This window comes from Chelon labrosus (assembly GCF_963514085.1).
Source record: "Chelon labrosus genome assembly, chromosome: 10".
Lineage (NCBI taxonomy): Eukaryota > Metazoa > Chordata > Actinopteri > Mugiliformes > Mugilidae > Chelon > Chelon labrosus.
In genome coordinates, this window is record NC_140360.1 from 5,799,675 (window position 1) to 5,811,471 (window position 11,797).

The 11,797-nt window shown below is 42.0% G+C and overlaps 1 protein-coding gene across 1 annotated transcript in view; it reads right to left on the reverse strand.

The window, feature by feature from the left end:
* prkcz (protein kinase C, zeta) overlaps positions 1–10,380 on the reverse strand; it is a 79,636-nt gene extending 69,256 nt beyond the window's left edge. The window contains exons 1-2 of the mRNA XM_084553425.1: positions 10,301–10,380; positions 9,726–9,776 (exon numbers count right to left, since the gene is read on the reverse strand). Of these exons, the coding sequence (XP_084409551.1) occupies positions 9,726–9,776; positions 10,301–10,364 (115 nt within the window). The 5' untranslated portion in view covers positions 10,365–10,380. The remainder of the gene's footprint in view (positions 1–9,725; positions 9,777–10,300) is intronic.
* Between the last annotated feature and the right edge of the window lie 1,417 nt (positions 10,381–11,797).

Here is an 11,797-nt window from a genome sequence, read left to right on the forward strand (position 1 = left end):
CATAACACATGTAAAATCTGACCAATTACAGGCCGGGGGTGATAACACGCCACGAAAGGCGCATTGCACATGAATCAAACAAAAATCAAGCCAAAATAGCTTTTCACTAAATGGCTCTAACAACCGTGTTACACATATATTCAGAGTTAATATTATTACAATGAGTCGGTACTGAGCATAGACTGTATATAAATATGGACACCAACATGTCACCACTTCCTTGCATTGGACAAATTGACTCAATTTTCAGGGATACAGGCGGCGCTATCTTGCGAGTTTGGAGCCACGGTCTGCGCAGTACGATATCGATAACCTGAAAGCAATCTGCTTTACAGAGCGGTTGGCATGGCAACTGGTGGTCGCCATTATGTCACATCCTGTTTCCATAGCGTCAAATAACTAAAACGAAACTTATTCAAAAGACTGACACTTGAACATTATATTAACTACAAGAAATGACAAAAACTATCCTTGAAAAAAAATGTATTTGACGTGTATTTTAGCGTTTTAGTTTGACCCAAGTCCCGCCCACTAACATGGAGGGGGTGGAGCTTATGACCTATACTGCGGCCAGTCACCAGGGGGAGCTCTACTTGCTTTGGCTTCACTTTAGAGGAGCTGTCCCACCGTCCATCTTTATACAGACGATGATACTGAGTCATTCTATCCATTATAATACATTCTTGTGTCATCGATGACAGCGTTTGTGAAATCAAGGTAAGGTTAGTGTCAGCGAGCAAAGTGAATCTTTGGGAAACTATTGTCAGTTCATGTAAGAAATCAAACAGAACCTACAAACACCACAATGACTGAAAAACACTCTGCAATAAAATTATTCATATCTGTCTGTTTAGGATTTTTAGTTTTAATTAACTATTTTTCTTTTGTACTAATGCTAGTTTTACAAGCATTATGTTAATGACGTAAATACCTTCTCCACCACTATTCCACTATAATAGTCTTAAGGGTCCAAGGTCCCTAAAAATACAAAACACTTCACTAGAAACCTCATGACACTTGAGCTAGAGTAAAAAAAAATCGGTGTCAAAAGAATTCTTACCTGTTCCATATTCTCTCTGAGGCTCAGCTGCAAGTGCAGATAACTGTAATATAAATGTGGACAGCTTGTCCTCAAAGGCTCTCACTGTGTTGCACAGAATGTGGCAAAATCCTTCAAGGGGATGCAAAAAAAAAAAAAAGAGGAGGAAGAGAGGAATTCAAACAGTCTGACTACTTTCTTGTCTCGGTTTTTGTACAACCAGGCCCTTGACTGCCTTTGAGGTAAATGTGAGGTCTGTATGTGGTGGTAGGGGAGCACTATTGAGTCCTGTAGGATTCCTCTTGTGTAGATCAAGTACTGTAAATGCAAAACGAGGTGATGGAAATTCACCCTTAACTGTCAAGTTATATTGCCATGAGCAATAAAGTGTGGATCTGAGAGACAGTCTGATTGGCGGTGGTGGTGCTTTACAAACACTTATCTGAAAGACTGTGAATATCAAAATCAAATTTCACCGCAATCTGGTCGGAAACCGTCGGGATACTTTGCTCTAGTCCAATATTAGAGCAACGTGTCTCATGCTAGTTTCCTGCTGGAAGGCCGGGTAGACACAGACAGAAATGGACGTCTGACATGAATGCCATTTTTAGGTCAAACTGCAAGTGGGGCAAGAAATTGTTTAGCATTAAGTAAATGGACCACGGCTGGTTTACAGTAAAACTAAGAGGACAGGGCCTCTGCAGTAGATGCAGCGTTTTGCGGCACACTTTCAAATGATTTAAGTTCACGTCCAAGTAGCAAGTCTTTTTGATTCTGTCAAATTAAAATCATTAAATCAGATGCAATACATAAAAAAATACAACGAGCAATGTTTATAATACCGTATATAACACTGTAGATGCACCTGAATAATAAACGAGTAACATTAAAAAGGCCAGAGATGCTAAAAATGTGTCTGCTCTTGCCTGGAACCCGTTTCGGTTTGCAGTGTGTTGATGTTATTGTTGGAAGCCCGCTGCGTTTTCACCTCCAGGGGGATTGGCCACAGTTTCAATGCAGCGATTAATTCCTACTAGTGCATTACATAACACTATTGTCATAGATGTGGCTGATGTGCTTCATGCAACATGCAATAGTAAATTGATGCTGCGCAGCTACTGCTGATGTGAAGCTGTTTGCTTTGGGGCATGAAGTGTAATGTGTCATTAAACTCAAATGACATAAATCACTGTTTGAAGAGCCAAAGATTCTGAGCCAAGGACTGTAACATGAAATTTCATATGATATATACACCAATCAGGCATAACATTATGACCATCTTCCTAGTATTGTGTAGGTCTACCTTGTGGTGACTCATCAGAGAATGGACATTGGCCTTCTGAGGGTGTCCTGTGGTGTCTGGTAACACAATGTTGTTAGTGGGGGGTCTTTGAGGGGAGGGGCCTCTGTGGATCATCCCACAGATACTTGATCAGTTTGGGATCTAGTGGATTTGGAGGCCAGGTCAACACCTTGTGCTGTTCTTCATGTTTTTTGAGTTGTTCCTAAAGCGTTTATGTGTGTGTGTCTGTGTCAGGCTGCATCCTGCTGAGGATGGCTGCTGCCATCAAGGAGTGTCATTGCTATGGGGTGGGGGTGCCTGGTCTGGTCTAGGTGGGTGCTACATGTCTAAGTTACATCCACACCAATGAATGCCAGGTCCAAAAGTCTCCTAACAGAACATTGAATTATCACAAGATGGTTAATGTCATTCACTTCTCCTGTCAGTGGTTTTAATGTTGTGGCTGATTGATGTAAGTGTTTAACTGACATCAATGACAATATCAAAAAGCTTCCTGTTTCTTTGCACAGTGGGACTGAGTCAGCGACTATGACAGGAGAGAAATAAATGTCTGACTTCAGTTTTCTACTAATGGAACAACTTGTCTTTCTTCTGAGTTTGTACAATCACCTGCAGACTCTTTGAATGAGGCCATCTGCTCGGCTCACAACATGGGTCTTGTGTTACTATTTGTCACGACACTCGCCAAAGTCACTGATGATCAGACAGGATGTAAACAATACTCAGTCCAGAATATTTAAACCAATTTATTTAGAGATAAAAAAATGAAACTTGAAACAGGAAATGGATCTTTAATCTGCTATGGATGTTTGAAGTAATTCTGCTGTCCGTCTTCATTTTCTCATTCAAATAATAGTTTAGTCTGCTTGCTCGTAATAAAAAGGTGACCACGACCAAGTGAAAGTTCACCGATCAGCCACAACATTAAAATCACTGACAGGAGAAGTAAATAACCATTGACAATCTTGTGACAATTCAATGTTCTGCTGGGAAACTTGTGGACCTGGCATTCATTGGTGTGGATGTTACTTAGACATGTAGCACCCACCTACACCAGACCAGACACCCCCACCCCATAGCAATGACACTCCTTGATGGCAGCAGCCATCCCCAGCAAGATGCAGCCTGACACAGGCACACACACAAAAACGCTTTGGAAACAACAAAAAAAAAACATGAAGAACAGCACAAGGTGTTGACCTGGCCTCCAAATTCACTAGATCCCAAACTGATCAAGTATCTGTGGGATGATCCACAGAGGCCCCTCCCCTCAAAGGCCACCACAGGACACCCTCAGAAGGCCGATGTCCATTCTCTGATGAGTCACAACTGTTTTGGAGGCACAAGGGAGACCTACACAGTATTAGGAAGGTGGTCATAATGTTATGCCTGATTGGTGTATAATTATAAGCTTAAGTCCATTAGCACTGTTTGCTCTCATTGCCCTGGGGTACAACTGCACCCTCTCTCTAACCATTCAGGTCAGTTGTTCTGGAGTGTGATCGCTGTGCTCACACCAGCCCAAACAAACCAAGGCGGGGTCACTTATAAATAGAATTTAAACTGCTAGAACATGTCAAAATGTACTTAATAATAAAGCAGATTTCTTTTTTTGTGCCTTGATTTCTCGAGGTAACACTATAGAGGTCTGGTAATTTGCAAATTCAAACAGTTTCAGCCTAATGTTTAATCCCCTGAGGCCGACACTGTCTGATGATATCAGGACGGAAAACCCTCTCTCCTGCTACAGTAGCAGGAACGCCTCCGAGCAGCGATAGAGGCTATTCTGACAAAATCTCCACTCCTCAACCGTTATATTATTTAGTAATGAGTGACAGCGAGCCTATAGTTTTTTGTTTTTTTTGGCCTGCTATTACACATCTCCACTAGCTCCACTTTTACAGCAGCAGTCCATTGAGTCACGTGGTCTCTAGTTAACCAGAGTAACCACTTAAAGACTTATTAGAGCTCCATAATGCAGTCCCATTGGGCCCGACAGCAGAAACCAGACGAGAGCTGCAGGAGTTCATATGCACTGATAATCAGTCAGATCCACTAAGAGGAAGTGGTAGCGGATGAATTATTCTGTGGAATCGTGTATTAATGTCTGCATTTCTAATAATAATAATAATAATAATAATAACAGGTCAGTGAACAGTCAACAAAAACTTCCACACAGGAAAGTAACCTGCAACCACACACATACACCGGACACAGCCACACTCCCATTCAGGCTCATAAATAGTCGGAAACAGCGTATAGGGATCAATACACAGGATGATTCAGACTGCACAGCCCAAAAAAAATGCTCCCCAAACCAAATATAGCCTCTGAGATATAATACCCCAGACTGAATTCACCTCCCAGCTGCAGAGATCAAGCCAAGGACAGAGAGGCTGAATGTGCCTTGTGTAAAATTTAGCAAAAGAAAGCAAGCCTTTTAGTCGTATAGACCGCGACCGGACGAATGCACTGTAGCAATTAATAGCATAACGGTGTCACGGCCTTGACGGATGAGGGAGTGCAGTTTGGCCAAAAATGGACACTGGCCTTCTTTCCTTGAGCAAGCAAAACAAGACAGCTAGCTTAATCAGATTCACACAATAGGTACCACTTCAGAGTGTTTTTTTTTTTTTTTTAATTATATCTTCTTTTTTCCTCAGCAAAGAAACGTGTATTTCAATTTTAAAATTTCCTGCTACGGCGCTTCAGCCTGGCTCAAGACCTTGGCCTCGACGCACACAGCTTCGATTTGCTGAAAACGTCCGAAATCGACACAAACATGCTAAGAAGTGTGGACGAGGTGGACCCAGCTGACTGGTGGGTTGTAAGTCAACTTAAAATTTATCAATTTTAGTTCTTCTAATGCTGGGCTATGCTAAGCTATTGACAAAACTGAACAAAATAAGCCACTTTGAACTCAACGTTTGATAAAGTCAGGCTGAATAAAAGAATAAAGTGCAACAGAAGACCACAAGAGAAAAGGAGAAATACAATAAACAACGGTTAAAACAGCTGCAGCTGGAGTAGTCCCTAGTTTAGTTCAATCTGGGTCAAAGTCACAGAGTCCTACCTTTCGAGTATATCCCAATAAACCAATTGTGCCTCGTGCAAATTCTTTCAAAGTCATGCACGCGATCCATTATAACGGTGTTTTTTTAATATCCTTCTTGTCCAACCTGAGACGACCCCACTGGCATCGCCCAGGTTACTTTCTCAGACTTAACGAAGCTCCTCCAGAAGCACAAACCCATTACAATTTATAAAGCCCCGTCCGACAAGAGACGGGCGCTCTGGTCGTCTGCCACGTGTGCAGTTTAGGGTTCAGCATCAAGACGTTTTTGAAGGTCAGTGTTAACGCTGACATTTTATTTTTGTTTTTATTACAGGGTGGATGTCAGCTGCTTCACCTCTTTTTTTGTCTAATCATTTATTTATTTATTTATTTATTTTAAGGCCTCAAACATTTCTAGACATAAATGCATTCTTATAAAGATGCCTCGGGAAAAAGCGGACCAGCGCTCTAATGTGCAATCAGCTCGCATCGCAGCCATCACACAAGGTGGAAGCCACAAACTCAAACACATTTTTTTTCATTTAGGAGCATCGCCAGCCTCGATGTGTGCCAAACGCAGACACCGCCATACCAACGCAATCCCTGCACCCACACACACATACATATACATATATATATATATATGCACGGTGCCGAACACCACTCGCTGGCAGGTGCAGCCTCTGAGCTCTGAGTGACTGCCAAACATACAATGTTCCAGGGCTACGATACACTGATGGAAGCCAGTGGAGGGGGGGTTGGAGGGGGTTTGGAGGGGGGTGGAGGGGTGGTCGAGCACCACCGGCCATGCTAGCACGGCTAGCAGGTAGCATGCACACAGACCAGTCACACATGCTAACGATGGAGCGACGTACATCTCCCACACACACACACACACACGAGAGAGAGAGAGAGAGAGAGAGAAGAAGAATCCAGGCAGAGGACATCCCGAAAACCTATTGTCCCGGGGTGTGGTGAGGTTGACACAAAAACACAGACAGATGGATGGAGGAGATGGACGGATGGAAAGGATGGGAAAGGATGGATAGATAGCTCACCGGTTTGCTTTCTTCCTTTTTCTTCCACCTTCTCTCAGCACATTATCCAGGGCAAGTGTGCGTGCATGTACATGTATGTGTGTGTGTGTATATGTGTGTGTGTGTGTATATCTCTCTCTATATATATATATATATGTGTGTGTGTGTGTGGCAAGCCAGCGAAGGATAACACACTGCTACATCCCCTCCTCTGCCTCTTTCTCTCTCCTCCCCGGGATTTATTTAATTATTTCCTCTCTCTCTCTCTCTCTCTCTCTCACTCACCCTTTCTTCCCTGCTCTCTCCTCACAGCTGACAGTCGCCTAGCTTTACTCTCCCCCTCCCTCCCCTCTCTCTCTCTGTCTCTCCCCCTCCCTCTTTCTCCTTTTCGCTTCCAGAGCTTCTCGTCCTCAAAGAAGTTGTCGCCGTTTTTTTGTTGGTTTTTTTCTGTGGCATGAAAGACAAGAGCCAAAAATAGAAGAATTATAAAAAAATAAAAATCGAGTGCTTGTCTTGTCTATTAAGGGGCGATATCTGCACAGCACAATGCACTCCCCCTCCTTTTTCTCTCTCTCTCTCTCGCTCTCTTTCTCTCCCCGTCTTTCAGTTTCACATTGTGTACTTCAACCCGGCTTATGTGATGCAGCAGTGCTTTAAGCTCCTCCCTGGAGAAACAGCGGTGCCACCCAGCTGAGAGAGAGAGAGAGAGGAGGATGCTGGGAAATAGCGGTGGCAGCAGTGGCAGCAGCAGCAGCAGCAGTGGGAGAGGTGGGATGAAGGGGGTGGAGGGAGGGGGAGGGAGGAGGAGGAGGGGGAGACAGGGGCTGTGGGGGGATGGGCGGGACTTGGCGGTGCTGTCAGAGAATCCGCTGCGAGGCATAAGCCTAGCCCGGCCTCCCTCCCTCCGCTCGGCGCATCATCCAGGATTTCAATACTTCAACCTCCTCCCACCCTCCATCCTTCGTGCTGCACACAGAGGGCGGTCTGTTCCCTCGTCACACAAACACAAATACACATTAAAGCCTAAAGAAGAGAAAAACAAAACAAACAGAAGGGGATCCTTGTCTATTGTCAGCTGTACCGTTTCGTTTGATCTTTAAAGACTCTGGAGTTTGTACTTTGTGGTGAACAACAATAAGAGGAGGGCAGCAAACCTTCATCTGCCCCGTAGATAGATTATAATAAATGTGGTGACTCCCCAGTGTTTATCTACTGCAATCATGACACTGACATTTTGAATTCTACACCAATCAGCCACAACATTAAAACCACTGACAGGAGAAGTAAATAACATCGACCATCTTGTGACAATTTATTGTGGTGCTGGGTAACCTTTGGACCTGGCGTTCATTGGTGTGGATGTTACTTAGACATGTAGCACCCACCTAGACCAGACCAGGCACCCCCACCCCATAGCAATGACACTCCTTGATGGCAGCAGCCATCCCCAGCAGGATGCAGCCACAAAAACGCTTTAGGAACAACTCAAAAAAAACAAGAACATCACAAGGTGTTGACCTGGCCTCCAAATTCACTAGATCCCAAACTGATCAAGTATCTGTGGGATGATCCATAGAGGACCCTCCCCTCAAAGACCCCCCCACTAACAACATTGTGTTACCAGACACCACAGGACACCCTCAGAAGGCCCATGTCCATTCTCTGATGAGTCCCAACTGTTTTGGAGGCAACAAGGGAGACCTATATAATATTAGGAAGGTGGTCATAATGTTATGAGTGAAATTATCAGATGGGTTACATTTGTTTGACTCCCATAGGTGAAATTCAGCATAGAGCACAAGTTCTGGATGGTCAATCTTAAAGTGCACATATTAGAATAAAGCCACTACTACCTATATTTTATCCAATATACAATTAGGGCTGTGCTAAACAAAAGAGCACTTTTAAAACACATCAGATCTCAGTTGGGAAAAAAAATCATGCTGGATATCTATACTGATACGCACTCAAGGTAATCCCAAAAATCTAAGTAAAATACGCCTCCTAATGAGGTGCAACCTGGGCTTAAAGTACACACTCACAGCTTTAATTCAAGAGTTCGATCAAAAATCTCATAAGAAACATATAGAAACTTCAAACATTATTATTCACAAATAATAAAATTCTCCTCTTTTAAACCTCTTAAGACTTATCCTTATTGTTTGATTTATTCTTAACCAGTGATATCTTAATGATCTTATTAGTTTTAGGTCTAGGGCTTTATGTTGTATCTGTGTCTGGAATCATAAGCCACTGTAAATTATTGACTGTTCTCTCTCTGAATAAAGCAGCTCTGTGTTCCCCTCCTCTTTAAATATATGTAAATCAATAGCAAGCAAATTAGGTTTAACCAGGAGGAAAAGCAGCAGGAGAAGACACGGTTATTACTGTCACACATATAATATTACATATCATCCACAGGGCGCTGCAAGCAAAGCTTCGCGACACACTCAGTTCACACTCCAGTGGTGTATGCAGGCCTGTACCAGTACATCCTTCAATACCTGACCTCAGAATGAGACGTCTGATGCTTTGCTCTAGTATCTATCACCACTTATCTCCTAGAATTGAAGGTGGCTGAAGCCTAAATAAGCTATCACTGGGCCACAAGTATATCCTAGACAGCTTATCACAGGGCTAACACAGAAATACAAACAATCATTCACACACATACGCACACCTATGGTCAATTCAGAATCACCACTTAACCTAACATGCATGTCTGTGGCATGTGGAAAGAAGCCAGAATGCACTACTTCAATAGTTGCATTGGATGCAAACGATACTACATATGGTACATCACAGCTTATATGATTCATTTATTATCTTGATCACCTGTCCAAGTTGAATCTTATGGCTTCAACTCCTTTGACACGTTATGTTCAATTTGCAAAAGGAAATATTATTGACTCTGGTGCCATAACATTGGCTGAGCACGGTCATGCTCTAAAAAGGTGTCCTTTCCTTTAACAAAGCCATTTTAATGTGCCACGTTAGTTAGCAGGTTAGCTTAGCAAACCCCAAAAACTGTGACTGAGTTTGAGCTTTCACCTCCTCTGTCAAGGAAAGTGGCCTTGAGGGTACTTTGTGTGGGTGACATTAGTAGTCACTGGTTAAAATAATGTCAGCTGCAGCAACCATGGACTTTCTGGTCCCCTTGAACATTATGAGGTCACGTTCGACGCAATTTATGAAATTGCTCACGTAGATGCGCAGATCTGTGTGGAATACGAGGACGCAACCTAAAGACCTACAGGGGTTTAAAAGTGAAAGCAAAGCCGAATCACTCACTGTCCTCTCCGGGGCAGGGCATGCCTGGTCGCTCTGGGATGCTGGGGAAGACTGCAAGACAAAAAAAATATATAAATATACAAGGACCCAAACAAATTTGTGCTGTTTTTCTTCTCCTGATACTAAGCAGCAGTGTTAAGTCACAAGTCAAAGTTGGTGAAGATACTCTCTGCAATCCAGAAGTCCAAGCTTTCATCTGGTCTGCACTTGTTTGCAGTGTTTCTTCCACTTTGCCACCATGATCCACTTACTACTAAGCGTTGAGTGCTTTACTGCCACCGTCATATCTCAAATTGGATTCAGGCCCAAACATGAAAGGCTGTTTTAGAAAAATTGGCATTCGAGTAAACCAAGAGCAACATGAGATTCCACTACTAATATTTGTTTTTGTAGCCTCCAGAGGCAGCAGAGGTTTGCAGAGGGGTAGCCTCGGGAAAGCTGGACAATCACAACAGAGCTTATTGATTTGGGAGCATTAAAGAGAGACACATGGCCCGTTTCAGACAGTGATAAAGAGATTATTCAAACTGTAAACCATGCAAATTAATCAAATAATAAAGTAGGAACTGACTCACCATGCAGCAGCAGACCAGACCTCTTTGCATGACTGTAAATCCGAAACGCCTCCTGCAGCTCCATTTGGGAGGAGATGGTACAAGGGTCCCCTACACACAAACACAGACACACACACTTATTAGTAGAGCCACTGACTGATGGTTCAATAAAACAAGAAAATTTCAATATTTAACTGCTCTCTTACACCGGTCATAATTTCACTCATAACGTTATGACCACCTTCCTAATATTGTGTAGGTCTCCCTTGTCCCCAGTTGTGACCCATAAGAGAATGGACATGGGCCTTCTGAGGGTGTCCTGTGGTGTCTGGGAACACAATGTTGTTAGTGGGGGGCCTCTGAGGGGAGGGGCCTCTGTGGATCATCCCACAGATACTTGATCAGTTTGGGATCTAGTGAATTTGGAGGCCAGGTCAACACCTTGCGCTGTTCTTTATGTTTTTTGAGTTGTTCCTAAAGTGTTTTCTACGGTGGCCTGGAGGTGCAAATCAACATTACAAAACATAAAACACTTTTACAAATTCTGAAACAAATTTACATTTCAGAAAACAAAACTACAAGTCTTAAAACAAAATTACATTTCAGAAAACAAATTTACATTTTAGAAAACAAAATTACATCTCAGAAAACACATTTACAAGTTGCAAAACAAAATTACAATTCAGAAAACAAATTTACAAGATGCAAAACAAATTTACATTTCAGAAAACAAAATACAAGTTGTAAAACAAAATTACATTTCAGAAAAAAAAATTACAAGTTGTAAAACAAAATTACATTTCAGAAAACAAATTTACAAATTGCAAAACAAATTTACATTTCAGAAAACAAAATGACAAATAACATAACACTTTTACAAAGACCAAAACACTTTTACAATATCTGAAACAAATTTACATTTCAAATTTGTTTTGCAATTTGTAAATTTGTTTTCTGAAATGTAATTTTGTTTTACAACTTGTAATTTTTTTTCTGAAATGTAATTTTGTTTTACAACTTGTATTTTGTTTTCTGAAATGTAAATTTGTTTTGCATCTTGTAAATTTGTTTTCTGAATTGTAATTTTGTTTTGCAACTTGTAAATGTGTTTTCTGAGATGTAATTTTGTTTTCTAAAATGTAAATTTGTTTTCTGAAATGTAATTTTGTTTTAAGACTTGTAGTTTTGTTTTCTGAAATGTAAATTTGTTTCAGAATTTGTAAAAGTGTTTTATGTTTTGTAATGTTGATTTGCACCTCCAGGCCACCGTAGTTTTCTGCCATCAAGGAGTGTCATTGCTATGGAGTGGGGGTGCCTGGTCTGGTCTAGGTGGGTGCTACATGTCTAAGTAACATCCACATGAATGAATGCCAGGTCCAAAGATTTCCCAGCAGAGCACTGAATTATCACAAGATGGTCAATGCCATTCACTTCTCCTGCAAGTGGTTTTAATGTTGTACATTGCGTAACTCAGGGTTATACCCAGTTACCCAGTGGATGTATTTCCAGGCCTAACTT